Genomic DNA, 27,580 nt, shown 5'->3' on the forward strand with positions numbered 1-27,580 from the left:
TCCGGGCGCTCGCCCCGGGGCACTCACTGCCAAGCCGCACAGGACCCCCGCCCCGCCCCGCCCCGCCGCCCTCCGACCCGCGCCCCAGAGCGGCTGCGCTCGCGCACCTCCCCAACTCCTTCGCCCCGCCCACTCGCCGCCACGTGGTCGAGGGCCGGTCGCTCCTCGACTACGTCACCAGCACGCGCCCGGCCGCCGCGGTCCACCTGGTCTGCCGGCCCCGCGCTTCTCGCTTCTCCGCGAGCCGGCTGCTCGGTAGCCGCCACCGCTCAGGCCCGGAGGCTCGCGGCGTTCCAGGCTGTCGACATGTCGATGCTGGCTGAGCGTGAGTGGAGGGCGCGAGGCTGAAGGTTCCAGGCGACGCCCCCGGGGCGGGCTGAGGGGCGCGGGGATGCGGGTCGCCGGCGCGCGGCGGGGCGGGAGGACGCCCCCTCGGGGGGGGGGGGGCGGGGGGACGGGGAAGCCCAGGTCGGCTCGGCTCGCCCCGCCTGCCGCGGAGATTTCCAACGCAGCCTTCCCGGGAAGTTAGCTACCGGTCGGCTAGTGAAAGAGACCGAGTGTCCACGTGGGACTCCTGTCCTTGCGCTCAGATCCGGCACGCGCGCGCGGTGGGTCGACCGGGAGCCCGGACGCCGGGCGTGCAAACCCTGAGCTGTTCTCTCACTTCGCCGGGCCTCAGCTGCTTCTGCTTACGAAGAGGCGGTTGTGGAGGGTCCCCGGGTGGCGCAGCGGTTTGGCGCCGCCTTCGGCCCAAGGCGCGATCCTGGAGACCCGGGATCGAGTCCCGCGTCGGGCTCCCTGCGTGGAGCCTGCTTCTCCCTCTGCCTGTGTCTCTGCCTCTCTCTATCATGAATAAATCAATAAATAATCTTTTTAAAAAAAAGCAGGCGGTTGGGCCAGCAGAATCTCTTCAGGCCGTGAAATCCTGCTCTCGAAGACATCAAACGCAAGAAGTTAGCCTTTTTTTTTTTCTTTTTTCTTTTTTTTTAAGAGGATGCAGGACCAACGAGTGATTCTGAGTAAGACTGGCCGTTCGGACTTAGCTGGAATTGTTAACATTCTTGCACGACAGAAGTGTTGGCTGCAACGCCGCAGCTCGCTTCAGTTTGACTGTTGTCTTCACTTCGTGAAGTTCCTGAATTCATTCTCTCTCTCTCTCTCTATCTATCTCTCTCTCTCTCTCTCTGAGAGGCTGTTTGACTTTTTCGGGACGTATCTAACTAAAAGTTGCCTGTCACCAGATGGCAGTCGAGCTTTGCTCAAGAAAAGCCGGCCCATCACTTTTTTTCAAAGTGCGTAATGGGCAATGAACAGAAACAGCTTGTTTAACAGACCAACAGCAATCACACAGGGGTTCAATGAAATAAATGCTGTCAGCATCCTCTTATCTAAGAAAGTGGAAGAATGGGAGCCCAAAACACAAGGAGGAAGGCACCGTTCCCTTTTTACAGCAGTTGAAATCCAGGTTCAGAAGAAAATAATTTGTCCCGAGTCTTTGAGCTAGAAAGTGACAAATTTGATCTAGTTATCTCTGTGTCTTTACCTTTTTTTTTGGTCACTGGGCCAGCGGTTTATTGTTTTAAAACAGAGACTTCTGGAAAAGAATATGTTTTAGACGGACTCGGCGCTGTTTCTTCATTTGTGGAACTAGGGCTGCTAGGATCTTTTCTGGTTTTAATATTCTCTGATATATGATTATTTCAGCATACACATTGGCCCTGGCTCTGCTGTTCATTTTTGTCTCTTCCATGATCAGTTTCTTCCAGGATATTAAAAAACTTCTTTATTATCTTCATTACTAGATTGGCTTTTAAAAAAAATCCGTGAGATAGTGAACATGAAATGTTTCAAAATATGAAATGCTTATTATAAAGGTGTGAAATGCTGTTTGTAGGCATCAGTAATTCAAATTGCATGATTTCAAGGGAATATTTTCAGTTCCTCTCTCCGCACTGTGACTCCAAATTTTCAAATCTTCGCCATGACAATATATGATATTTTGTGTTGTCTTTTAAAATAACTTGCTGTTTGTCTTTGGCATCCCTTGTGATTAGATGTTCTTATTTTAATAAGACTGGTGTTCTTGGGGCACCTGGGTGACTCAGTCGGCTAAGCGGCTGCCTTTGGCTCAAGTCATTATTCCAGGGTCCTGTTGTTTGAGCCCTGCTGGGCTCCTTGCTCAGTGGGGAGTCGGCTTCTCCTCTCTGCCACTCCCCCTGCTTGTGCTCTTTTCGCGCTCTCTCGCTCTTTCAAATAAATACAATCTTAAAAAAATACTAAACAAAAGATTGGTGTTCTTAATTTATTTTAGTTTTTTAAAGATTTATTTATTCAGCAGAGAGAGAGAGCATGCGAGCACGAACAAGCAAGGTAGGGGTTGGAGGGCAAAGGGGGAGGGAGAAAATCTCAAGCTGACTCCCTGCTGAGTGTGGAGTGCAAATCTCGAATCCTGAGATCATAACCTGAGCCAAAACCAACTGATGCTCAACCAACTGAGCCACCCAGGTGCCCCAGGATTGCTGTTCTTATTTTAGAAATAAGAAAATAGGAGCAAAGAAAAATGCTAGTCTCATAATTTCACTTCCTAGCAATTATTTTTTTCTTCTAGTTTATAAAATTGGGGTAATTCTGTAGGTACAGTCTCCCCCCACTTAACATTAGTGAACATTTTCAATTCATTAAACATGCTGTTTCCTCTGTTTTCCTTTGCCATGTTGACTATATTTTGTTTTATTTTCGCCATAGGCACTTATCCTGTTTTTAAAATCGAATAGTTCTCTTTTGGTGTCTCAAAAATATTTTTTATTAGTATTTCCGTAATTATCAAGTGTTATTTTATTGAGTCTCCCTTATGTAAGACAAGGAATCTAGCTTAGATAAACCTCCCCCTATGTAAGACAAGAATTTACTCACTTCCCAGTCATTACGTTATTTGGAATTTTAGACACGGATTTTTATCAAGTTACTACTTTTTTCATAGATTCTTTTCTTTTTAAGACCATTTTTGGATACTTCCAATCATGTTTGTAGTCAAATCACACTATAATTAATGGATTATAATGCTCATTGCATTAAGATTTTGTACTGCAGTTTCCTTTAGTTTGATTATTGTCTTGAATTTTTAAATAGGAATACATGGTACATGGATGGTATATTTTGAGCTCTTGAATATCTCAAGACAAAAAGACAAAACTGTTCCTGGCTCTTAGGACTCCACATACCTTTCAGAGTAAGCTGAATCCTGGCATAAACCAGGTGGTATTAGGCATGGAGTGATTGAAAAATGAAATCTCTTACAGCTCTTGTAAGGAGGGTTGTTTATTGGGGTTACCCCAAAAGTGTCCTGATGGAACCATCTACAGTTAGGTCTCCGCATAGGGGGAGTCCCTGCTAGAGAATAAATACATCATCCCAAGTAGTGATTCTGCAAATTCAGGGTACTCTCCCCTGAGGCCCACGTCTGTCACTTATACTGCTGTTCCACATAGTGTCAGGCATCCCAAGACAACCCCAGATTCAGTGATTTGCTCAGATTCAGGACATATGACTCAGCAGAAAGTTGTACTCATGGCTAAGATTTATTACAGCTACAGGATGCAGAACAAAATCAGCAAGTGGAAAAGATACATGGAGCAAAGTCCAAGGCAAACCAGACACAAGCTTCCAGAGTCTTCTCGGTGAAGTCAGATAGGACATTCTTCATTACCCCAGTACAAGTTGTGACAACACTTGTGAAGTGTTGCAAACCAGGGAAGTTTGTTAGGGACTGCTGTTATGTTTACTGGAGGCTGGTCTTTAGGCAGGCTCTGCTTGGCATATACCAAAATTCCTGACTCCCAGAAGGAAAACCGAATATTCAGTATAAACCATATTGTTTATATAAACAGGCATAGTGAACCCTTCATCAATTCTGAGAATGCTAGGAACCTTCCTGAAACCCAAGTTCCCAGCCAAGTTGCTAACCTTGTAAGCAAGCCTTCCGAACACTAGCAGGGAGGCCTGCAATGCTCCATTCTGCACATAGGGTTAGCAAAGCTGAATAACTGGAATAAGAATAACAACACATTATGTAAATGTTGATCCAATCTGCACAGACCAGTGACAGTCTTTTTCTTGCCAGGATTTCTCAAACCTGGAAACTTCTACAGCATAGAGCCAGAAAGTGTTTCAGGAAAGTAAGGTTCTGATTAAATAAATTTGGGAAACATGGCATGCCTACTTGCCCTAGGAGGATCTACATGTCTGAGTAGTAAAGATTCTGGGAAAGTCTCTAATATGGAATACTATTAAATTTCATTTCACCCATTGTTGCCCTTTTTTATTTAAAGGGAGGGCACCGCTCCCCCTCCATTTAACATCCTTATTGAGGAAGCCCTATCCTACCCCATTGGTTGAGGATATCTGACATTTCTGCCAGAACTGACCTTGGGGGTCTTTTGTATAAGCACTATTTATTATCTGCTGCGTACACATATGTAACATAAACTGTTAGAGTTTTTATTGCAAGGGGTGGCCTCATTCATTCTCAGAAATGTTTAAGCCCTATTCAGAACCCCCTGGCAAGCACTACTTACTGTATGGAGGCATGAATTCTGATATACCAGTAAGCAGCCTTATGGAGAGAACACTGGTTAACGAGGCTTTGATCTAGTATGTTGTTTATTAGCAGAGGGAGCGTTAAGCTGTATATTTGCTAAGATAGTAAAGTAGTAACTTAGGGATGCCTGGGGGGCTCCGCGGTTGAACGTCTGCCTCTGCTCACAGGATCCAGGATCAAATCCCACATTGGGCTCCCTTTGGGGGGCTTGCTTCTTCTGCCTGTGTCTCTGCCTCCCTGTCTGTATCTCTCATGAATGAATGAATGAATAAATAAATAAATAAATAAATAAATAAATAAATAAATGTTAACCAAAAAAAGTAACTTAGCCATGGTTAGCACTTTTGGGTCACATTTTTCCTGCAAAACTGTAGATTTGAGCCCAACTTGTTTTGCTTTATAAGTAGCCTTTTTCTGCATGCTTGTAAAAGGTTTACTTATTTTTGCTAGGATGTATGTAGTTTGGGTCTCTTTATTGATTTTACGTGGAGTAAAATTAGCCCTCTGACTGGAAGTTGTGTTATTTTTACATTATGTTGTGAAGGTGTGAGGGTGATCTGGCTGTGACATCTGTTACTCCATTGATTGCCAGGGTTGATTGGGCTGATCTAGGCGGGAGTCCCCTTCCTCACTGCTCCATGTTTGCCTCTCCTGAAACTGCATGCTAGGTTGAAGAGGACGACCTTCCTCAATACAGGAGGGATAAGGAGGACCTTTCTTTGGTCAAGGGTATATGAATGGCTACGCTTCCCCGCTAGAACCTTTAAACAAGCTTTCAAGGTCCATTTGTAGGAGGATGTAGGGTAGTCCAGCTTCTAAGATTCCAGACACATCTAAGTGAGGTGCTGTATGTATCAGCTACCTTTCTTTCTTTTTTTTTTTTTTTAATTTTTATTTATTTATTTATGATAGTCACAGAGAGAGAGAGAGAGAGAGGCAGAGACATAGGCAGAGGGAGAAGCAGGCTCCGTGCACCGGGAGCCCGACGTGGGATTTGATCCCGGGTCTCCAGGATCGCGCCCTGGGCCAAAGGCAGGCGCTAAACCGCTGCGCCACCCAGGGATCCCCTCAGCTACCTTTCTTAAAGAAAGAAGGGAGGGGAGGAGGGAGGATGAAATTACAAGACTGTTGTTGATAGTGAGACACTGCGCTTTGGTTGTTTCAGTAGGTGAATAATAATGAGGACCTCCAAATTTCTTACTTGGCCATAATTAACTTTGAGGCTTTGTGTTCTTGTTCTATGAACTTTTGAGGTTCTGTATCTCTGGTCATTTTCCTTGAAACTACAGTTATAAATTTGAGTTCCTAATGGTCAGTTATTGATATGCATTTAAAAAATACTTAATATGAAGGAATTCAAAGCAGTTCCCTTAATTATTTTCCTTCCTTCCTTTCTTCTTTTTTCATTTCTTCTCTTTCTAACTCAGTCATACCTCCATTTACATGTTTACTGAGTGCCTGCTATGGGCACAGTATTTTCTGTTTCTTGAGGCATAAAAAAGAAAAACACACAAATATGAGCCATAAGGAAATGATGGTCTAATAGAAAACAGAAGAGATGGATATAAAAGCCACAATACAAAGAATGTGAGTTAAATGCCAGAAAAGCAGCAGATAATTTTTTCTGGAAGTTCAGAGAAAGGGGCATGTGGCTTTAGGGCATTTTAGTGACGAGGGATGGTATCACAAGTGTCTGTCGATCACAGATAGGGAGGGTATAGTTGGCTCTCCTCAAGATCATAATGACTGTGGATTAAGAATATAAGCTTTGACGTCATTTGAACCTTGCTTTGTATGGAGGCTCCGAGTTTTGCTTGGGGGCATTAGACACATTTCTTTAAATCTCAGATTTTTCTTGTCTGAAAAATGGAGATCAGGATGTCCATCCTCATTGGGTTACTGCAAATTGAGTACAACGTATGGATAGCATTTGGTATGTGACGTATGGGAAGGAAAGCTGTAGTCTCTGCTGTTGCTACTGGTGATGGTGACGCCTGTGTTGACAGGTGCTTTCAATTTCTACCTTTAGTTGAGTGTGGAAGGCCAGGTGATGGTAGATCATTTATTTTTGTTTGTCACATATGGAGGGAACATTGTTATTCTTATCTTAGGCCAATTTGTATATTGAGAATATACAGTTGGGAAAGCCAGGGTAAGTGATCCAGTCTTATGATATTTCATCAAATGTTGAATCCAGTATCTGTATGTAATAAAACATATTGTTTGTCACATTTTTTGCAAGTATATGTGTACATATTAGGTCTCCTGTATATTTGTGTAGTATTTTCCAGGTTTGAAAGATGAGTTGCCGATGAGATACTTTGTTATTTACAGGTCGGAGGAAGCAGAAGTGGGCTGTGGATCCAAGAAACACTGCGTGGAGCAATGATGATTCCAAGTTTGGCCAGAGGATGCTAGAAAAAATGGGGTGGTCTAAAGGAAAGGTATGTTGGAGAAGAGCAAAAGAAATTGGAGCAAAAAAAAGAGGCAAATCAGGAGGAGGACGCATCTTTCTTTGGAGACTGGGAGAAATTTGTATTTTAGATAAATAAGTTATTTTGGAGAAATAACTGAATTTAATGATAAAGTTAGAATTGAACAGGAAAGTCAATTCTCTTTATCATTTAAACTGCCGTGATTGGCATCTTTCATAAATTGTACCTATTAATTAGCTGCACTTAGAATCATACTTAACCTTCAGTGTTTTATGTTGCTAAGAGTAATTTTGTTCCCCTTTACAGCTTAGAATACACATTTTCTTGTTTTCCTCACACTCCATTTATTCTTGACTGAAATATGATTTCTACTGTTATCTTTGTGTTTAAATGGTTCCTTTGAAGGACTTTACTGATCTTGTTGACAAATCCAGTAGCTCCTCTTTTTGTTCTCATGTTATTCAGTCCCTTAGCAGATTGGACATAATTGACTACTCTACTCTTGAAATACTTCTGTCTTGGCTTCCGCAATACTGCCCTCCCATCTGTTTTTTCCTTTTGCCTCACTGGCCACTCCTGAATGTGTTGTTGGCTCTTCCTCCTCCAGGCTTTTGAGCTTTGGAGCTCCTCAGGGTTCAGCCTGGGCTTTTTTTGTGGTCTGCTCAGGTGAGCACTTTCATTCCATACCATGCTTTGAATTTTCTAAATTCTGAGAGCTGTCCCTTTTCTTTTTCTTTTTTTTTTCTTTCTTTTCTTTTCTTTTCTTTTTTCTTTTCTTTTTTCTTTTCTTTTCTTTTTTCTTTTTTTTCTGTCCCTTTTCTATACGTGGTCCAGATCTGTCCTCTGAGTTTCACATTTGTAAATTCACCAGCCTAGCTTGACATTTCCACTTGAGTAAGCACCTCAAGTTTATCATTTTTGTTATAAAACTCTTGATCCACCCCCCCCCTCCCTTCAATCTTTTGCTTCTCAAGTCTTCCCCGTTTGTGCAAATGGTCATGCTTGGTTCCTCTAGCTCTCTCACTTCTCGCCTCCCCAGTCATTACTTCTCCCTCCCCAGGGCCCTGTCCTGGGCTACATAACATCATCGCTGGCCCCAGTCACTGCTGCAGCCTCACAGCTGCTTCCCTCCCCTCCTTCTGTTCTTCCTCTGGGCCATTTGCCAAACAACAGCCACAATACCCTTTAAAATACAAAAATTAGATCATGGCATTTCCTTGCTTAGAAGTTCAGCGGTTTCCTGTTGTTTTAAAAAATTAAATCCAAATTCCTTCCATAATATTCAAGGTCCTGTGAGGTCTGTCTCTTTTATATCATCTTATTTTCTCTTTATCCACTTAACCTAGAGCCAACCTGGTTGCCTTTTAGTTTCTTCAGTACACTTAAGTTCTCTGGGACACTTAACAATATGAGTGTTAATTGATGCAGGGGACTTGGGGTCCCCTTTCTCTACTTTCTCAGTGTTGTCTTATAAAATTATTTAATGGAGAGAGCCATAGATTTGTAATATCTCTAATGGGCTTCGATTAGTTTGGTGGTAGTACTCTGATTGTGAGCATCACAAAAAGGCATGTTCTCCACAGTGTTTACATGGTCCGTAAGGTGGGTGTCAGGTTGAAGAATTAGCATTTGTTACTGTGTGTATTGGTATTACAGACATACTTTGGAAAACATACATCCATTAGACTGTGTTCTCTTTGAGGGTAAGAATAGTGCCTCACTCCTGGATATTTAATAATTGAATGGTTGATGAAGAAAGATGCAATCTGTCTTTATACCTAATAAAAATGCTAATTCTCTTTGTGTTTGATCTCCACAGGGTTTAGGGGCTCAGGAGCAAGGAGCAACAGATCATATTAAAGTTCAAGTTAAAAATAACCATCTGGGACTTGGAGCTACAATCAATAATGAAGTGAGCAACACTGTGTCTACTGGGGTTTTTTTCTGCACTATTTGCTTTTTTATAAATATAAACATTTTAATCCAATCAGATTGATCAGCTTTCAACTGTTCAAGGGTGTATCCTCCATGTTATGGTTAACTAAAGAGCCCATAACTAAGCTGGCTCTTCATCACATCATGTGCCTCCACCTTCCCTTGTTGTCCTTATGGGATTCTTGTTTATGTCTGAGAGATCCAAATTAGTTTTATTGCTAAACTTTGAAAAGAATTTTCTTTTTATAAAAACACTAATTTTGGTTACAGTAAGGAATTTTCATCTTTAACTGTGTTTTGATATTTGTTTATTTTATTAAAAGTTGGTAGTGTTTAGTTTCAGAAAGAAACTAAATGTCTTTTCTGCAAGAAAGTGGTGACCTATCTCTGTGCCAGTTGTCTAGTTCTGACTCTTGGTGTTCAGCAGTTGAATTTATTCACATTTCCCCTTAAATACTGATGCTTTGAAAACATAACACTGTAATTAAAAATTAATGGCCCAACATGCTTTTCATTTTCAGTATTATTGTTTACCTTATAAAGTGCCTAAGCTGAAAGCTTTGTTTTAAATTTTTACGGCAACAGAATCTGATAGGAAATCTGGAGAACTGTTTTAGGTAAACCAAATTATTTTGATTCAGTATACTAGGTAATGGACTAGAAATAGTAATCATGCTGATAGAGTAGCTAAAATTTTAAAACACTAAAGAAAGAGTTTATATGAGGTTGGCTTTGAAGGTGGTTGTTTAGAGATAGATGTATAGTGCACTTAATTTTTTAGAAGCATTGCCCAATATGCCTATTTAACATACCTTAACTAACTTCATCATCTTCAGAAGTGTGTATGAGGCAAGTTCCAACATTGATACCTTGCTTCCCGTTGGTTTAGATTGTTTTGGAGATACCTATTCTCTTTTAAAGTCCAATTGTTTTTGTTATAATGAATGTGTTAGTACTGCGAGGGTGCTCCAGTGTACTTGGGAGTCTTTCCTACTCCCTTCCTCTGTGTTCTTTTGTAAAATTGGGGTCAACACGAACAGATAGAGTTAGGCAAAATATTTTAAGTGCAAATGAGCAAAGAAGAGAGCCCTGAAGTCTATTGCTGCTTTTTTCCCTTTGACTTACATAATATTCTCATAGTGAGAAAAAAATAATAATTTTATTTTTCTTTATTATAGTATTTAGCAAAGAGGTTGCCTGTTGATTATTTGGTTATAAGTGGACTGTTGATAAGCTATCCACATTTGAAGGCTTCCAAGAAGCCTATTTTTAAATTTTTTTTTTTAATCTTGTAAGTCAGTCAGATAAAGACAATTATCATATAGTTTCACTCACGAGGAGTATAAGAAAGAAACAGTGCAGAGGACCATGAGGTGAGGAAATGAAATGGGAAGAAATCAGATAGGGAGACAAACCATAAGAGACTCTTAACTATGGGAAAAACTGAGGGCTGGAGGGGAGGTAGAAGAGGGAATGGGGTAACTAGGTAACAGGCATTAAGGAGAGAGAGCATGTGGTATGATGAGCACTGGGTGTTTGTTATATGCGACTGATGAATTACTGAACTCTGTCTCTGAAACTAATGATGTTCTGTATGTTGCCAATTGAATTTAAATTAAAAAATTTTAAAAATTTAAATTTGATTTTTTAAAATATTCTGAATTTTTAAAAATATTTATTTCTTTATTTGAGAGAGACAGAGTGTGTGGTTGGGGAGGTACAGAGAGAGAAAGAGAATCTCAAGCAGATTGCCTGCTGAGTATGGAGTACTTCACTGAGATCATGACGCAAGCTGAAATTGAGTTGGATGCTTAACTAGCCGAGCCACCCAAGCACCCCAAAGCCTATTTTTCATATTAATATAGATAAATTAGATTTCAAATTTGTATTAATTTCTTCATTCAAATTTATAGCATAATATTTTCATGAAACATTTAAAACTTCACATTAACAACCAGATTTCCTTGCTTCTAAAGTGTATCTTATCTCAACCAGTGTATTTAAACTCCAAGCTTGCCTTTAATTGATTTTTTGGGGTATTTTTAGGATAACTGGATTGCTCATCAGGATGATTTTAACCAGCTTTTGGCTGACCTGAACACTTGCCATGGGCAGGAAACAACAGGTAGAAAAACCTTTGCTTTGTTATCCATTAGGTTTATAGAAGATGTAATGTCTCAATTTTTACCAACTCCTTTTACTGTAAGCATAATATGTCTGAAATTGAAGGTATTACAGATAGCCATTTCTGTATATGTTTAATAGTGCTCTCACCATTGAAAGCAAATACTTTTTTCTCAGTAGGAGTTTGAGAATGGCAAGGTAAATCAGTTTACCACCTCAACTAGTAAAGTGATTCCCAGGGATCCTTGAGTTGTGACTAAAAAGTTGCTTTTAAAATACAAAACAAGAGAAAAAAATAGAAAGCAAGAAGTACCAAGTGGGACCACAAACCGAAGCCAGCTTTTCTTCATAGAAAAGCCTTTTTGTATTGATTCTACCTAGTGAAGTGCATTGTATCTTTGAATGTATGTCAGAAATTCAGAATACTCTGGTATAGTAAAATTTGTTACAGGGCATCAGTACTAGAAATTGTGTATCTAAGGCCTAGAAACTGGAAATGAAACAATTGAATATTGGGCATTACGCATTAAATTAAGAGAAAGATAATACTGTTGAGGGGAAGGACATGGATGGTAGAATCCTCAAACTTGTGGGCCTTTGGTTTAATTTTTAAGGGAAGTTTTTTGTCTCATGGCTCTTAGGAAGGCAGGGATGTAACTTCAGTTAATTTTGCTGGATATTCACTGAAGAAATATTGACTGTTAGCTCTTCTGCAAACAGGTTTTTAAAAAACATTGGTAAAATATACATAATATAAAATTAACCATCTTAACCATTCTTAAGTGTACAGATCAGTGACATTAAGTACATTCATACTGTTGTGCAACTACCACACCATCTATCCATAAAACCCTTCATCTTGTAAAATTGAAACTCTGTCCTCTTTAAATATAAACTCATTTTTCTCTTTCTCAGGCCCTTCGCAGCCATTCTACTTTCTGTCTCTGAATTTGACTACTCTAGATACCTCATATAAGTGGAATCATGCAGTATCTGTCCTTCTGTGTCTGGGTTATCTTACTTAGCATAATGTTCTCAAGGTTCATCCATGTTGTATCATTGCCTTTCTTTTAAGGTTCAGTAGTGTTTCATTGTATGTATAGACCACGTTTTGTTTATCATTCATCCTTCAGTGTGTACTTCGGTTGTACATCTTGGCTCTTGTGGATAATGCTGCTGTGAACATGAATGTATAAACATCTCTTCAAGTCCCTGCTTTCAGTTCTTTTGGGTATATATCTAGAAGTGGTATTGCTGGATCTCATGGTAATTCTATTTTTAAGTTTCTGAGCAACTGCCATTGTATTTTCTATAACGACTACACCATTTTAAATTTGCACCAACAGTGCACAAGTCTTCCAGTTTCTCTATATCCTTGTGAATGCTTGTTATTTTCTGGGTTTTTTATTTTGTGTAGTTTTGTTTCGTTTTTTTGATAATAGGCATCCTGATGGGTGTGAGGCAATATCTCATTATGGTTTTGATTTGCATTTCCCTAGTGATTAATTACATTCAACATCTTTTCATATACTTGTTGGCTATTTCTATGTCTTCTTTGGAAAAATGTCTTCAATTCCTTTGCCCGTTTTGAACTGGGTTTGTTGTTGTTGAGTTGTATTCTGCAAATAGTTTTAAAAGGAATTTCTTTCTGTTCCCCGTGCACAATGTTTGGCACATAGTGAACTATCAAAAGATATTTGTTAAATTAAAAGAGGAAGAACTTTGTAGAATGAAATTAAAAATTAGCCAAGTTCAGCAAACATTCGTTGAGCTGCATGCTGGATCCCAAGTTAGGCATGAGGATATGTAGCTATATGGGGCAATCCTTGCTTAGGTAGCTAGCAGGATATGCTGGTCATTGGTAAAATCATAGGGCAGATCCAACTCTAGGAAGATTTGCAGTGAGGCATGCAGGGAAAGGTGCTGTTTGTATTTTCCCTGATTCCTTCTTGTTGGAATCTGTAAGTTGGATAGTTTCCCTTATCCATGGAATAACTATTAGAAGTATCCTAACAATTCTCTGTAAAAAGATACGTGGTCCTAATATAAAAGATGCTAATTTGTTAGAGAAGAACATAAGGAAATGTTTTGTGAAAACACTACCTAGATTGGTGTTAGGAATGCGGGATTTATGCAGTGGTAAAACTCAAGGACCCAGAAACATCTTTATATTCAGGATGTCGGTTGAAATCAGTAGAAAGACAGATATGAGTGCAAATGTGATCATATAAGACTTAAAAGGTTTTGACTGAAGAGTAATGGAATGTCATGGTTTAGAGATGAACACTCAAGCCATACTGCCTGGATTTGAATCTTGATTCTGATGTCTGTACTTATGTGACCTTAAGTAAATTACTGAACATCTCTGTCTCTTGGTTTCTTCTTTGGTGAAAGGGAGATAATAGTACCATCCTTGAAAGGTGTTTGTGAGAATTAAATATATTACTATGACTAAAATATTTTGAACACTGCCTATTCTATAGTAAGTACTTAATATACATTAGCTGCTATAATCTTTATTATTATTGTTATGTGTATAGATGGAACTCCAAAGTAGAATATTTCCTCTGATTACTTTTAGTAATTAGAATATAGTGCCATGAATAAAAAGTGATACTTGTAGGTGGATGCATTTGGGCTTGATACTTAGGCTATTCCTAGTTGTCATTAATGAAATCAAAGGCAATGATGTGCTTTCTCCCCAGATTAAAAATAGAATGCTCTTACGATAATGAACATTATAAATAGCTGTACTTGGTGGCAGCAAGATGTAAATACAATTTGAAATCTTTATGCGACTGATGGATGATCTCCAGTTATTTTAAGGTAAAAAAGGAAGATGAAGAACCGTATGTATGGCATGCATTTGTAGAAAAATATAGAGAGGAAATGCATGTGTGTGTGTGGTTGGGTATACATATCCGTGACTTTCACTTAGGAGTGATTTTGACAATGTTTGGAGACATTTTGGTTGTTACAACTGGGGGTGGAGGTGCTTCTGGCATCCAGATACTGGCCAGTGAAGCTGTTTAGTATCCTGTTGTGCACGTGGATAGCCCCCAGTGATAAAGACTTAACTGGCTCCAAATATCAGTGGTGGTGGCTCCAAATATCAGTGGTGCTGAGGTTGATATACCTAGAATAGCTTCAGAATATCTATTCTGTAAATATTTTATATACATAAAATATCTGCAGAAAAATACTGAAGAAACTGGTAAGAGTGATTGCTTTTAGGAAGGGAGCTAAGTATTGGGGCAGAGGGATGACAGGACGACTTCGCTTTTACTGTAGTCCTTTTGTACCTTCATGACTGTGTACCACCTGTGTTATGTCCTACTCAAAAAACTGTTTAAAACCTAATTTTAAAACTGTTCCTTGAGCCCATTTATCTCATTTACTGCCACTTCTCTGTACTTCTCCCTTTTGCCACAAAACTCTAAATTTTCTATCCATTGATTTCAGTTCTAATTCTCTTCTTGTAAAAACTTGTAATATGCCTTGAGTCATGTGGATGGTCTGCTTAGTTGTTCCACCTCTCTTTTGCATCTTCTAGAATTGACAGACTCTCAGTGGGGGTGCAGGAGGGGGAGCCCCAAACATCACACTCACTTCTCTGGATTTCCGTACCGTTAATTGGGACTGTAATTCTCTGCTTTGCTCCACTGTCAGGTCTTTGAGCCATCCACCCTGCCCCTCCAATATTGTGTTGTAGTTTTCTTTGCAAGAGAGACAGTTGAAATGAGCCAGTTCACCATTACTAGAAGCAGGACTCTACCTAGAATATTTTTTAAAAATAAACTTCATTGAAGTATAATTTATATATAATACAATACAATGTACTCATTTTTGAGGGTACATTTCCGTGAGTTTTGGTCAACGTATATACTTTTGTAATTGTAGTAACCTTGATAAGGAAATTTTCATCATTACAAAAAATTATCTTGGGTCACTTCCCAGTCAGCCCCCTGCTCCTCCCTCCCCACCCACCCCTGCCCCCTACTTCATTCTCTGGCCCTGGTCAACCCCTGATTTATCCATATTGATTAGGTTTCTATTTTCTTTTCTGCCTGGCATATTTTTCCCAGCATGATTCTGAGATTTATCCATGCTGCATTTATTAATAGTTCATTTCATTCCTGAATAGTTTGCCATTGAGTGTGCCATACTTTGTTTATGCATTCACCTGGTGATGGACATTTGGTTGTTTCCAGTTTTTGCTTACTGTACCCAAAGCCGCTGTGAACATTTGTGTATATATCTTTTTGTGGACATGTGTTTTCATTTCAGTAAGACTTCCCCCAACCCTGCACACTTTGTGGGTTCCCTTCCTTATGCCACATCCAGAAATTGCCTCTTGACAGAAAGCCAGGCAGTCCTAGAGCTCACATCATTTTGTTGCCCATCTGTCAAGGATGACAGTCCTGTACTGCCTGTTGTCCAGTGTCTGATGAGTTGGTTCATATCTTTTGTTTTCCCATTACTTGTGGTAGAGGGGCATGACTCATAGCAGTTACCCTTTCATGGGCAGAAGATAGGGAATCTTCCTCCTGTCTCTTTTAAGCCCACTTCAGTCAGACTGCCTTATTGCTCCACAGAAACTCCCCTTGGCAAAGTTACTAGTGACTTCATGTTACTAGATCCTGTGGGCATTTTTTTAATCTTCATTTTACCTCACCTGTGGCAGGTAAGGTAACCTGCCACAGGTGATGTTCACCCTTCCTTGAATCACTCGCTTTCCATAGCTTCCGGGACCCCACCATCTCCTGCTTTTCTTCCTGCTTCACTGGCCACTCCTCTTTAATCTCTGCTGCGATTCTCTTACCCAGCCTTGTCATGTCTGGGGGCCCTCCAGTTCAGTCCTGGGACCTCTCTCATCTTTTAGCTACACCAGTTCTTTATTACATGATGGCTGGATATAAACCATGGCTGGAATGTTTGGTAATTTATTGAGACTGCGTTACCTTCTCTCCTAAACTCCAGATTTGTATTGAACCCCCAGCTCAGTATCTTCATTTGAGGTGTCATCAGCTATCAACTTCTCAAACTTAATATACTCAAACTCCAGTTCTGGCTACTTTCCCACCCCTGCCCCACAAATGGTTTTATCCACAGTCTTCCCCATTTTAGTTGATGTCAGTCCCCTCCTTCTAGTTGTTGAAGCCAAGGACCTGTGTTCACTAGGAAATGTTGGTTCTACCTTCAGAATATACCCAACCCCTGACTGCTTCATGTCCCCTGCACTGTAGCTAGTGTCTGAGCAACTGTTATTTCTTGTAGAGATTATTATAGCAGCCTCTAAAGCTGGTTTTCTCAGCCATGGCACTGCTGATGTTTTGGGCTAAGTAACTCCTTGCTGTGAGGCATGTCATATGCATTTTAGGATGATTAGCAGCATTCCTGACCTCTTCCTGCTAGGTGTCGTTTGTATCTCTCCCTCTGCCCAGTTGTGGCAACCAAAAATATCTGCAGACATTGCTAGATGTCTCCTGAGCAAAATACCCCTGGTTAGGAGCTATTCTCCTAAATTTCTCTTTCTTCATCCATCCATGGTCTCCTTCAGCATAATAGAGTGATCCTTTCAAAGTGTAAGTCTGTGCTGCTCCTACTCAGACCCCTGCCCCAACTACCCCTCCCCCCCACCATTGTTGCCTCCTTTTCATTCAGAATAAAAGCCAAAGTCCTTGTAGAATCTCATAATATGAACCTTTTCCCTTTGTGACCTTATCTCCTGCCATTCCCCTTCTTACCCATTCCATCCTAGCCACTGATCCCTGTGCTGGTTTGTGACTATAACAAGCATCCTCTTGCCTTAGGATTTTGTACTAGTATCTCCATCTCTCTAGAACATTCTTCCCCCAGTTAGCTTCTTTGCATTGTCTCAGCAAGGTCCACACTTACTGCCAGCTGAAAATTGCATCCTGTTCCTTAGTGCCATTTTCAGAAGTCAATAGGAAATTGGTAAGACATAGCAATATAAGGATATTATGTAGAAATAGGAAGGAAGTAAAACCCAGAAGAAACCGCTAAGAATCTGGAGAGAGCTAGGGCAAGGACTTGATGTGTGTGTGTGTGTGTGTGTGTGTGTGTGTGTGTTTTAACAGCTTTGTTGAGATATGATTCACATGCCATATAATTTACCCATTTATAATGTACAGTTCAATGACTTTGAGTATATTCACAGAATTTTCACCAGAACCCATTTTAAAACATTTCATCACCTCTTTACCCAGTGGCCATCATCCCCCATGAGCCCCCCAACCAGCCTAGGCAACTGCTGATTTACTTTCTGTCTCTAAGGATTTGCCTATTCAGGACATCTCATATAAATGAAATTCTACAACATGTGGTCTTTTGTGACTGATTTACCACTTAGCATAATGTTTCTAAGGTTCATCTTTTAGCCTGTGTCAGTACTTCATTCCTTTTTGTTGCCAAATAATACTCCATTGTGTGAATATACCATGATTTATCCATTCATTAGTCAATGGCCATTTGGGTTGTTTCTATTATTTTGTCTATTATGAATAATGCAGCTGTGAACATTGTCAGTATTTGTGTGGCTTTTATTTTCATTTCTTTAAGGTGTATACAGAGTGGAGTTACTGGGTGATGTGGTTACTTGTTTAACTTTTTGAGTAACTGCTGGGCTGCTTTCCAAAGGAGCTACACCAGTTTACATTCCCACCAGCAGTGTAGGAGGACTTTAATTTCTCTTCATCTTTGTCAACACTTGTTATTATCTGTTTTTTGATTATAGCCATGCTAGTGGCTACAAAGTAGTATCTACTTGTGCTTTTGATTTACATTTCCATGTCAGCTGGAGATGTTGGCCATTTTGTCATGTGATTATTGGCCATTTGTATGTCATCTTTGGAAAAATAGATATTCAGATCCTTTGTCCAATGTTTAGTTGGGTTATGGGTCTTTATTGTTTAGTAAAAGTTTCTCATATATTCAAGTGTCAGTCCCTTATCAGGTATATGATCTACAAATATTTTCTTCAGTTTGGTTTGTTTTTTCACTTTCTTGGTGGTATTGTTTGAAGACTGAGGTTGCAGAAATGGGTAAAAAGACTCATTCCCTTCTCTGAAGAAGCTTAAAATCTAGTGCAAAAGAAAGAAATGAAACAAATACCAAAATAAATTGTTCCCCTCACTTTCTCAGTTCCCAAATAATTGAAAGTAGCAAAGCTTTGGAAGGTGAGGGTTTTCTTTGAATATTTATCCAAATCTCCTTGTTTCCTAAGCTTTTTCTTTCCTATCAGGTTTTGCTAAGTTTGCATTATTGATGAATGGAACCAATTTCTAGCACACACAGGCTTGGATACTGAGTGTGCTATTAGGTTTAATAACAAAGTAGACACAGCTGAAGAAAGTCTAGAAAATAGATCAGAAGACAGTTATCCAGAATGCAACCCTGAAAGAGGAAAGGATGGAAATACAAAACAGAAGTTTAGTTGGAGGATAAAGTGAGAAGATCTAATATCTAATAGGAGTTCAGCAGTGCAGAGAAGAGAGAATGGGGCAGCGGCAGAATTTAAGAGCAGAAGGGCTGAAGATGGCCTAGAATTAGTGATAAAACACATCCACAGATCCAGAAAACTTAATTCAAGCAAATTATATTAAAAAAAATTCACTTGCAAACATAATAGCAGATGTAATAGTGTAACATTGTAGCAGAACATCACACACAAACACACACACATACAGGCATGCACACAAAAGAGAGAAGAATGTTAATGCAGCCAGAGAAAATATACTGATTCCCTTCAAAGAAGCAACAGTTATAAATGAAAGCAGAGTTCCTAACAGTGGAACCCAAAGACATTGGAATAAATATAGAGGGAAATATAATTGGCAACCTAGAATTTTACACTCAACAAATATATTTTTCAAGAAAGTGGATGGGATGTTTTCAGACAAAACTTTACCACCAGTAGACCTTCAATAAAGGAAATTTTAAAGGATGCACTTCAGTCCAAAGGAAAGAATACTTATAATCTGCAGTGTCCCCAAACTTGAAATAACCCAAATGTCCATCAACCATAGAATGGAGAAGTAAACTGTTCTGTTTGTAAATGCAAAGAAATGAAGTATACTTACATGCAAGAGTCCAAAGCAGAGGTTGGCAAACTTTTTCTGTAAAGCGCCAGAGAGAACTACTTTGCAGACCATAGTGTCTGTCACAACCACTCAGTTCGGCTCTTGGAGTGTGAAATCAGCAATATACAGTACAGTATATAAACTCCTGGGTGTAGGGTGTAGGCTGTGTTCTTGTGAAATGTTATTTATAAAAACAGGTGGTAGGTCGGATTTGGCCCGTAGGCTATTGTATGTTCACTGGTGTAGAAGGATCTCATTAACTTAATGTTGACTGAAAGAAGACACAGAGATAATACCCAGTATGATTCCACTTTTAGAAAAGATGGCAGGCAAAAATTTGGGATTTAGGTACCATACCGGGGTGGTCAAATTATTTTAAAACACAAGGAAGCAATTACTATGAAAGTCACAATCGTGATTACTTAAGGGGAGAGGAAAGGGGATGAGATTGAGAAGGGACCCGTGGGGAACGTTGGGGGGAATATTAGGGTTCTGTTTTGTTTTTGTTTTTTTTCTGGTTGGCAATTACATAGGTTATTTGTGACATTATGTTTTATGAACTTGCTGTGGTTCTTACTGTCCCCCTCTCCGCCAAAAAAAAATAAATGTTTAAAACCAAAACAAAAAGCAAGAGGAAGGATGATTATTACAAAAATCAGGATAATGGTAGCTATTAGGACAGTGGTTCTCAACTGGAGGCAATTTTGGCACTCATGGAACATTTGGCAATGTCTGCAGACATTTTTCATTGTCATAGCTGGGGAGATGTTATTTCTATCTAGTGGGTAGAGGCCGGAAATGCAACTAAACATACTACAGTACACAGCATAGCTATGCCCCTCCCTCCTCAAACAAATTATTATTCATCTCAAACTGTCAATAGTTTAGGGGTTGAGAAACTCCATTCTAGGAAGAGGGGGCACAGGATTGCTGGATACTTCTTGATTCAGGCAGTGTTCTGTTTTCTAATCTAGGAAGTGCTGGCAGGGAGAGAGATTGCTTTATGACTAACTGTACAGGCTTCAGATGCTCCTATATGTGATGATATTTGTCACAGTAAAAGAAATCTAAAAATTACCTGGGTCCCTTTCTGGTAGACTTAGTTACTTAAGTAATTTAAGACTTATTAAACCTGTAATGAAGGTTAACTAAAGAGTAACCTGATTTGAATATCAGGGAACACATTCTACCTTAATGAGTATCTGGTGACGTATAAATGGCAGTCACTTTTCCTACACAAGTTCAGTGACCTGATTAGTGTGTCAGATAGTCTTGAGCTGGCTTTGCATGACTATAGTCATCGAGGCAGAAGGTTTTGAGTCTGGGGCTCTCTTTCTTCTTCAAGGGATCCACACATTCATCCTTGAAGAGGGAAAATGAGCTGACTTCACACTTTGGTATTATAACTTTCTCCTTCATGTACTGAATTAGAGAAAACTTTAACTTATTAGGTGATAGAATTATTAAGAAATTAGCAGCTTCAGGATTCCAAAAAGAAAGCCATGAGATTCATTTTTTTTTTTTTTGTAGGTACTAAGGAAAGAAAGCTTTTTGAGCAACTTGCTTTTGAGATTTGACAGTGATAGCTAATAAGTTACCTTTTCTCTTTGAGGGTATCATGATTACTTTTTTCTGAGAAATACCATTGTAGTTGCAAAAACTCTGGTTTGGGATAGAATCACTGTTCCATGTGCTAATTGCTGAGGCTAAGCACAGACAGTATAGTCAGGCCTTCGTGGTGTATTCCCAGAAATACAGTCAGCGAAATGACCCAGGGAACCCTGTATTATTTGTTAAGAAGGCAGAGAGTGAGTCAGGACTTCCAGGTGGTAGCCCTTTGTCCTCATGCAGCCCTGTCCACAGGTCCATCTGTGCAGGCTGATTCTTCTGTGCATAAGACAAGTAGAAGGCAGAGGGGAAGTAGTTCCACCTCGAGACCACTAGAGGGTGCCAGTAGCCTTGCAGCAGGCACAGAGCCGGCCAGAAACCAGGTGCTGGAATGCCTTTAGAATATTCCTTTAAGGGAAGACCTGGCCAAGGAATGGACCTGAAGAACTAGTAGGTTATTTTTCTGCCATGTAATCCTTGGTAAATACAATATCTTCATTCAAGTGAATTTTTGTTCATATTACACGTATTCAAGCTGAAAAGCAGATGGCCCAATAACCTCTTAACATTTTTCTACCATAATATTTTTACTTCCTTAAGACTGTTTACAAATTCACACAGTACACCTTTTAACTAAGCAGAGATTCCATACCATCCTCTCCCTAGAATCCTGCAAAGATTCTAGACATAACCCTTATTTTCTGGTGGGGCATAAAACTCAGTATATCCTTCAAAATTTCATTTTTAGGAATAATTTTATTAATTAGTTCTCTCTACCAGACTGAACTTCGCTTTTTTGGCAGACTGACTTCAGGGCTTTAGGAAATGTTTGTTACTTCCCTCAGATAGTTTGTCCTTTGTGATTTTAAAGATTTCTGAAAATAAACTGGGATGCCGATCTCTTGTTAAGGACAGGGATCTTCAAGGGTTTTTTGTATACATTTTGAAAACCAGTATGTCCTGTCTTACATTTTTTAGAGCAACATCTGTAAGGTTTTTAATCATAGTTTTAGATAGTTGCAAAGAATATCATTTCTGGCCTACTGGGAAATATTGGAATTTTAAGACAAAACCCTTACATCAGTCTCAGATGTATCCAGTGGATGATAAATACTAGAGCTATTTGATATCCATTGTCACGTATTTAGAAATACACCCAGCAAGCCCTTTGGTAGTTAGAACTATTATATTTCTTAATTCCCTTTCCTCTGAAACAGTGTTTCCATTGCATATACCCAATAGCATTTTATGTTAAGATGTCCTTTTTTTGCTTAAACTTTTTAGAATTCATCATCCTATTCTATTTCAATGCCCAAAACACATACATAGAAATTTTCGGTTTATTTCTAATGACTCCAAGGTTTTAAGGGTGAATATTTTTTCTGTGGATTAAGTTGTCATTATATCAGTAGATTACAATTAATAAAACTGGGAGGCATTATAAATTTTGATAAATAATTATTATAACAGTAAAATCTTTCTGGAAATGCATCTCTGGGTGAGATACATTGGTGTGGGGAGGGAGCTGGTCTTGCTGCTTTGACTAAAGGTTGCTTCCTAGTACTTTGGCCTGTGCCTTATTTATTCCTGGTAAGAGAAGAGTCACACTTCTCTTGAAAAGTGAGGGAAGAACATGTGAGAGAAGTGGAGGAGGAGAGGCAGATTGCTGCATCCACTCAGAATCCGAGCAGCTTGGAGAAAGAATACATATGGACTAGTAGATAGAGGCCGATTCCCCTAAGATCTAGCTGTCTATGCTCCATATACTGTGGGAAGTCTGTGTCCTTGGCAGAGGGAAAAGCTCCCCCGGTGATGCTTACTGTCCTTTGAAGTGCAGGAGCAGCTCTGTTGGGGATGCAGTGTAGTGGTAAGAATGTGGACTATCACTCATACCCACCTGGGTTTGGATCCCTTCAGAGCCTCCTCCTGTGTGTGCCATATTTCATCCCTCTGGGCTTCAGTGTCTTTCTTTGAAGTCAATTTAATCATCATGGCTTCTACCCTGTAGGATGATTGTGAAGTGAACTGCAAGAATGCATAGAAAGCTCTTAGTTCAGTGCCTTGTACTTCTTTATTAATAAGCTTTCAGTTGATAATAGCTATCATCTAAGCTCTGAACTTACTAAGTGACTTTATGTTTGGAACACCAGAATTAAGAATATTATGAGCCTTAAGTGTTTGACCTCCAAAAGATGAGAAAAATTTACTTGTGGGATGTCTGAAAAAAAAACCCCAAGCTCTTGAAAAGTGACTGCAGAAGAGAAGGTTTCAGGTTGGTGCTATAATTAACCCATGCCAGGCATTGTCTGAAACCTTAAAATATCTGTCTTTATATCCTTCGGATCCTTACTTTATAATCCATATTGTTTGTAAAATCGCTAATTTCAGGATGCCTGGGTGGCTCAGCAGTTGGGTGCCAGCCTTCGGCTCAGGTTGTGATCCTGAGATCCAGGATTGGGCTCCCTGAGAGGAGCCTGCTTCTCCCTCTGCCTGTGTCTGTGCCTCTCTCTCTCAGTCCATGTCTCTTATGAATAAATAAATAAGTCTTTAAAAAAAAAAAAAACTAATTTCTGGAAAGGATTACAGCTAACTACCATAACATTCAGTGGGCATGTGCTGGTTTTGCCCGAGTATTAAAGTGAAAATTTCCTTTCCCCCCTTTCTCTAACTTTGTGTCTGTAGTTCTTTATGACATAACTTTGGGAAAATTCAGTCTCTTTCTACCTATGATTATGTGTGTGTGCAGTGCTCTGCTGCCTGACCTTGACACATAGATAAGGGTGAGGGAATACGGGTAACTAGTTACTATCTTATAATTGACTCTAACTCTAGATCTACTTGCTTTGCTCTTTTAGGCAAGGGACAACTTTCTGGCTCACATTTTCTTCTTTTATTAAAGGAGTCAACACATGAATTTATTCCTCAGTAATTTGTTTTTGTTATTTTTGTCCTTAATGTGAGTCTCCAGTGAAATCTAGTGTTTGAGGCGATGGCTCAGTGCCAGCCAGCTCTGCTCCGTCACACTGCCTGATCTCTTAAAATTGTCACTTAACCTACCTTTATTCACCTTTTAAAAGACCTTTTGATTTTGAAACAAGTATAGATGTACAGGAAATTGCAAAAATAGTACTATAAAGAGTCCTGAGTACCATTCACCCACTTTTTCCCAGTGCTGACATCTAATATAACTAAAACATAACATCAAAACCAGGAAATTGACAGTTGTGTAGACTGTTAAGTATTGTTTTTTAGCCTTCATGCATATATGTGTGTGTATCTGTGTGTAGTTCTGTGGAATTTATCATGTGTATAAAATCATGTAATCATCACCATGGTTAAGATACAGGATTGTTTTATTACCACAAAAGAGCTGCCTCACGCTGCCCCTTCATATTTACACTCATTTTCCACCCCTCCAACCCCAGCACTCCTCATCCCTGTCTGGCTCTATAGTTTCGTCATTTTGAGAATGTTATATAAATGGAACATACAGTGGGTAGATTGACCTTTGTCACAAAGCACGACTCCCTTGAGGTCCACCCCAAACCCTTTTTATTGTTGTGTAATGTTTCAGTTGAAGGATGCACCATAATTTGCTTAGCCATTCACCCATTGAGGGAATTCTGGGTAATTTCTAGTATTTTACTATGATAAAGATAAGGCTACTATGAACCTCATGTGTAGGCTTTTGTGTAAACACAAGTTTTCATTTCTCTTCCTCGAGGATTTTACAAATTTCGTGTGAATGGTCATGCTTGATTCATAGTACACAGTTTAAGAAGAATATTTCTAATCGTTTGATTGGAGTTCAGTAATAAATGACAGGACTCCTAAAGGTTCCATTTAAATAAGACCATGTCATTGTAAGAGAATAAATGAGAGTGGATTACATTGAGTCAGAGTTTAATACTTTTCATTCTTTTTTAAGATTCCTCAGACAACAAAGAGAAGAAAACTTTCAGCCTCGAAGAAAAGTCCAAAATCTCCAAAAACCGTGTTCATTATATGAAATTCACAAAAGGTAAAATTAAGCAGTTCTTTATTTGTTGTTGAAATCTGTGTTCATGGTAGGTTTCTTAAAGCATTTTTAGCTTTCACCAAATTTTTAGCCCCTCTCCCCCCTTTTTTAAAGATTTTATTTATTCATGAGAGACACACATAAAGAGAGAAAGGTGCAGAGACACAGAGAGAGAAGCAGGCTCCATGCAGGGAGCCCAACATGGGACTCGATCCCGGGTCCCCAGGATCACGCCCTGAGCCAAAGGCGGCACTAAACCGCTGAGCTACTCGGGCTACCCCCCCCTTTTTTTTTTTTTTTTAAGATTTCATTATTCATGAGAGACAGAGAGGGAGGGGCAGAGACATAGGCAGAGGGAGAAGTAGGCTCCCCATGGGGAACCTGATGCAAGACTCTATCCCAGGACTCTGAGATTACAACCTGAGCCAAATGCAGACATGCAACCACTGAGCCACCTAGGTGCTCCAACTTTCATATTTTACGTGCAAAATGGACAAGTAGGGATGGACTAACTGGTTTGATTGATCTAAAGCAGTGCTAAAGTTTTAGCATCTATTGTGAATCACCTGGAGATCTAGTTAAAGTGCGGGTTCATTAGCTCCGACGTGGGACCCCATATTTAGCTTTAGACTATATGTAAGTCCTCTGGCAAAGCTGGAAGCAGAAGTCAACCTGCTGTGTAAGGAGAACAGAGACTTTTAGTGGCTAGGTCAGAAAATAATCTTAATTCCACGCTCAACTTCTTTAGTTATATTTTCTTGTTTTTGAGGAATCTCACTCCCAAGCTGACTCACATTATTCTACACCATTCCGGCATTGAATGGAGTGTTAACTTAGACATTCCATGGTCATTGCAAAGTAGCTTTAGAAAATGTATTTGAGAACTGGGTAGCCAGTGAATCCTAATGTCCTCTATCAACACCTTCCCTCTCCCTTGCCACTATTGCAGCCACTTGCAAGTGCAGTTGTCCTGTGTAACCACGAGGTGGCAGTCTGGTATTAGTAAGAAACAATTTAACTTGAACTTCTCAACTACCCCCCCCCCCCCATGTTTTCCTATGGAACAGTATTGTGTATTAAGTACACTTTCCAGGTAAAAGCCTACTTATTACATACTACAAGTATAAATATGAATGTAATCCTATTGTGGTAATCTAGATACCATATGATGGCTCTTCTATGGGACACGCCTTTTTTTTTTTTTTTTTTTTTAAAGATTTTACTTATTTATTCATGAGAGACACAGAGAGGCAAAGACATAGGCAGAGGGAGAAACAGGCTCCCTATAGGGAGCTCGATGTGGGACTTGATCCTGGAACTCCAGGATCACTCCCTGAATTGAAGGCTCAACCGCTAAGCCACCCAGGTACCCCCTGGATGTGCCTTTCTACCTCCATAGGCTGAGAAACACACATCCCTTTGCTTTAGTCTAGTTAATATGATTGGGAATTCCCTGACTCCTAGAACTTGCCTGAATAGCAGTGGGAGCTAGAATTCCCACTAGTCTGTTAATGGTGGTTCTTATTTGGGGTCAGAACCCCAAAAGGTTGGTCTGGGTTTGGTTTAAGTGAGAACCCATGGCAGAGCTAAATGGAGTTGGGAGCTGAATAGCTTCAGAACATGTACAAGGAGAGATGGGCATTTTCTGTTTCCCTCTCCCAGCCGGTATGGTTTTTGTATGGCTCTTCATGTTATCCCTTCTCCTTTCTCTCAGGCGAGGCCCTTTGTTGTTTTCCTGTATGGTTTCTGATCAGGGTTTCTCTCTACTCCTGACCCTCTGTAGAACAGAAGACAGTTCCTGCTGGCTCCTCAGTCTTTCTGAGTACAGGCTAAATTGCCACTTTATAACCAGTCCTTAAATAATCCCTCTTTTTTTCATTAGAATTTATAGGAAAAAAAGATATAGCAGAAAGATGCTGAGCCAATTAAACTAAAAGTGGCTTGTAACTTTTAGATGGTAGGGCAGCCTTCTAAGCTTTCACCTTAGCAAATCCAGTTTCCCTTTAGTACCTAACTACATGCATGATTTCACCTGAAGCATTTGCTGCAGTTGGGATAAACCTCTGTAATCTACTTTAATCTAATGGATGCTGGGAGTATCTGCTTTCTATTTCTAGTTAAGCCACTCCCTTGGCAGGTGACCCTGTCAGCCTGTTTGGTGTGTTATGCCTTCACTTTCTTGGAATGAGGTTTGCTGATTTATTAGCTTTGCTTGGGGAGAAGGGGGGCATTGGTATACAGGGAAGAGGGTTCAAGATACATAGTCAGAAAGGAAGCAGAGGAGATTGAGTGGGAAAATAGAGGAAACGCAGATTGGGGAATGAGTGGAAAAGGTGGGAAAAGGAGGCAGAAATCCAGAAAATAATTATTTGCTATCTTAAGCCATGGAGAAAGAATAGAGTTCTCTCATTTAAAGTCTTTCCTTGTACAGCAATTGTTCTGGATATGAATGAGAAACCTTAAGTTGTCTCTAAGGTGGATGATCTTCTCAGATCACAGGGATCCTGGGTGCTGCATTACTCTCTCAGATCACTTCAGCATTTACCTTCTTCCAGACTCTGCTTCTACTGTTATAACATGAGGAAAGATTTTTAAATCATTATTGGGTCCTAAAGTAGGTCCCTTTTTATGATTTCTCGGAAATGACCCATTTTATGGAACTTTTGGTTGTTCAGCATAATGGATGATAAACACTTTAGCCTGCCAGTAGGCTCCTAGTGAATGTAACTCATTCACTTCTTTGATGAGGATGTTTTATACT

General features: G+C 39.8%; 1 protein-coding gene across 1 annotated transcript in view; it reads left to right on the plus strand.

Annotated features, from left to right (window-relative positions):
- The first annotated feature begins 166 nt into the window (after positions 1–166).
- Positions 167–27,580, plus strand: part of PINX1 (PIN2 (TERF1) interacting telomerase inhibitor 1) — a 92,551-nt gene continuing 65,137 nt past the window's right edge. Inside the window, exons 1-5 of the mRNA XM_077868641.1 lie at positions 167–325; positions 6,932–7,041; positions 8,852–8,944; positions 11,014–11,092; positions 24,730–24,822. Of these exons, the coding sequence (XP_077724767.1) occupies positions 307–325; positions 6,932–7,041; positions 8,852–8,944; positions 11,014–11,092; positions 24,730–24,822 (394 nt within the window). The 5' untranslated portion in view covers positions 167–306. The remainder of the gene's footprint in view (positions 326–6,931; positions 7,042–8,851; positions 8,945–11,013; positions 11,093–24,729; positions 24,823–27,580) is intronic.

The sequence above is a fragment of the Canis aureus genome, chromosome 24 (genome assembly GCF_053574225.1).
Source record: "Canis aureus isolate CA01 chromosome 24, VMU_Caureus_v.1.0, whole genome shotgun sequence".
Lineage (NCBI taxonomy): Eukaryota > Metazoa > Chordata > Mammalia > Carnivora > Canidae > Canis > Canis aureus.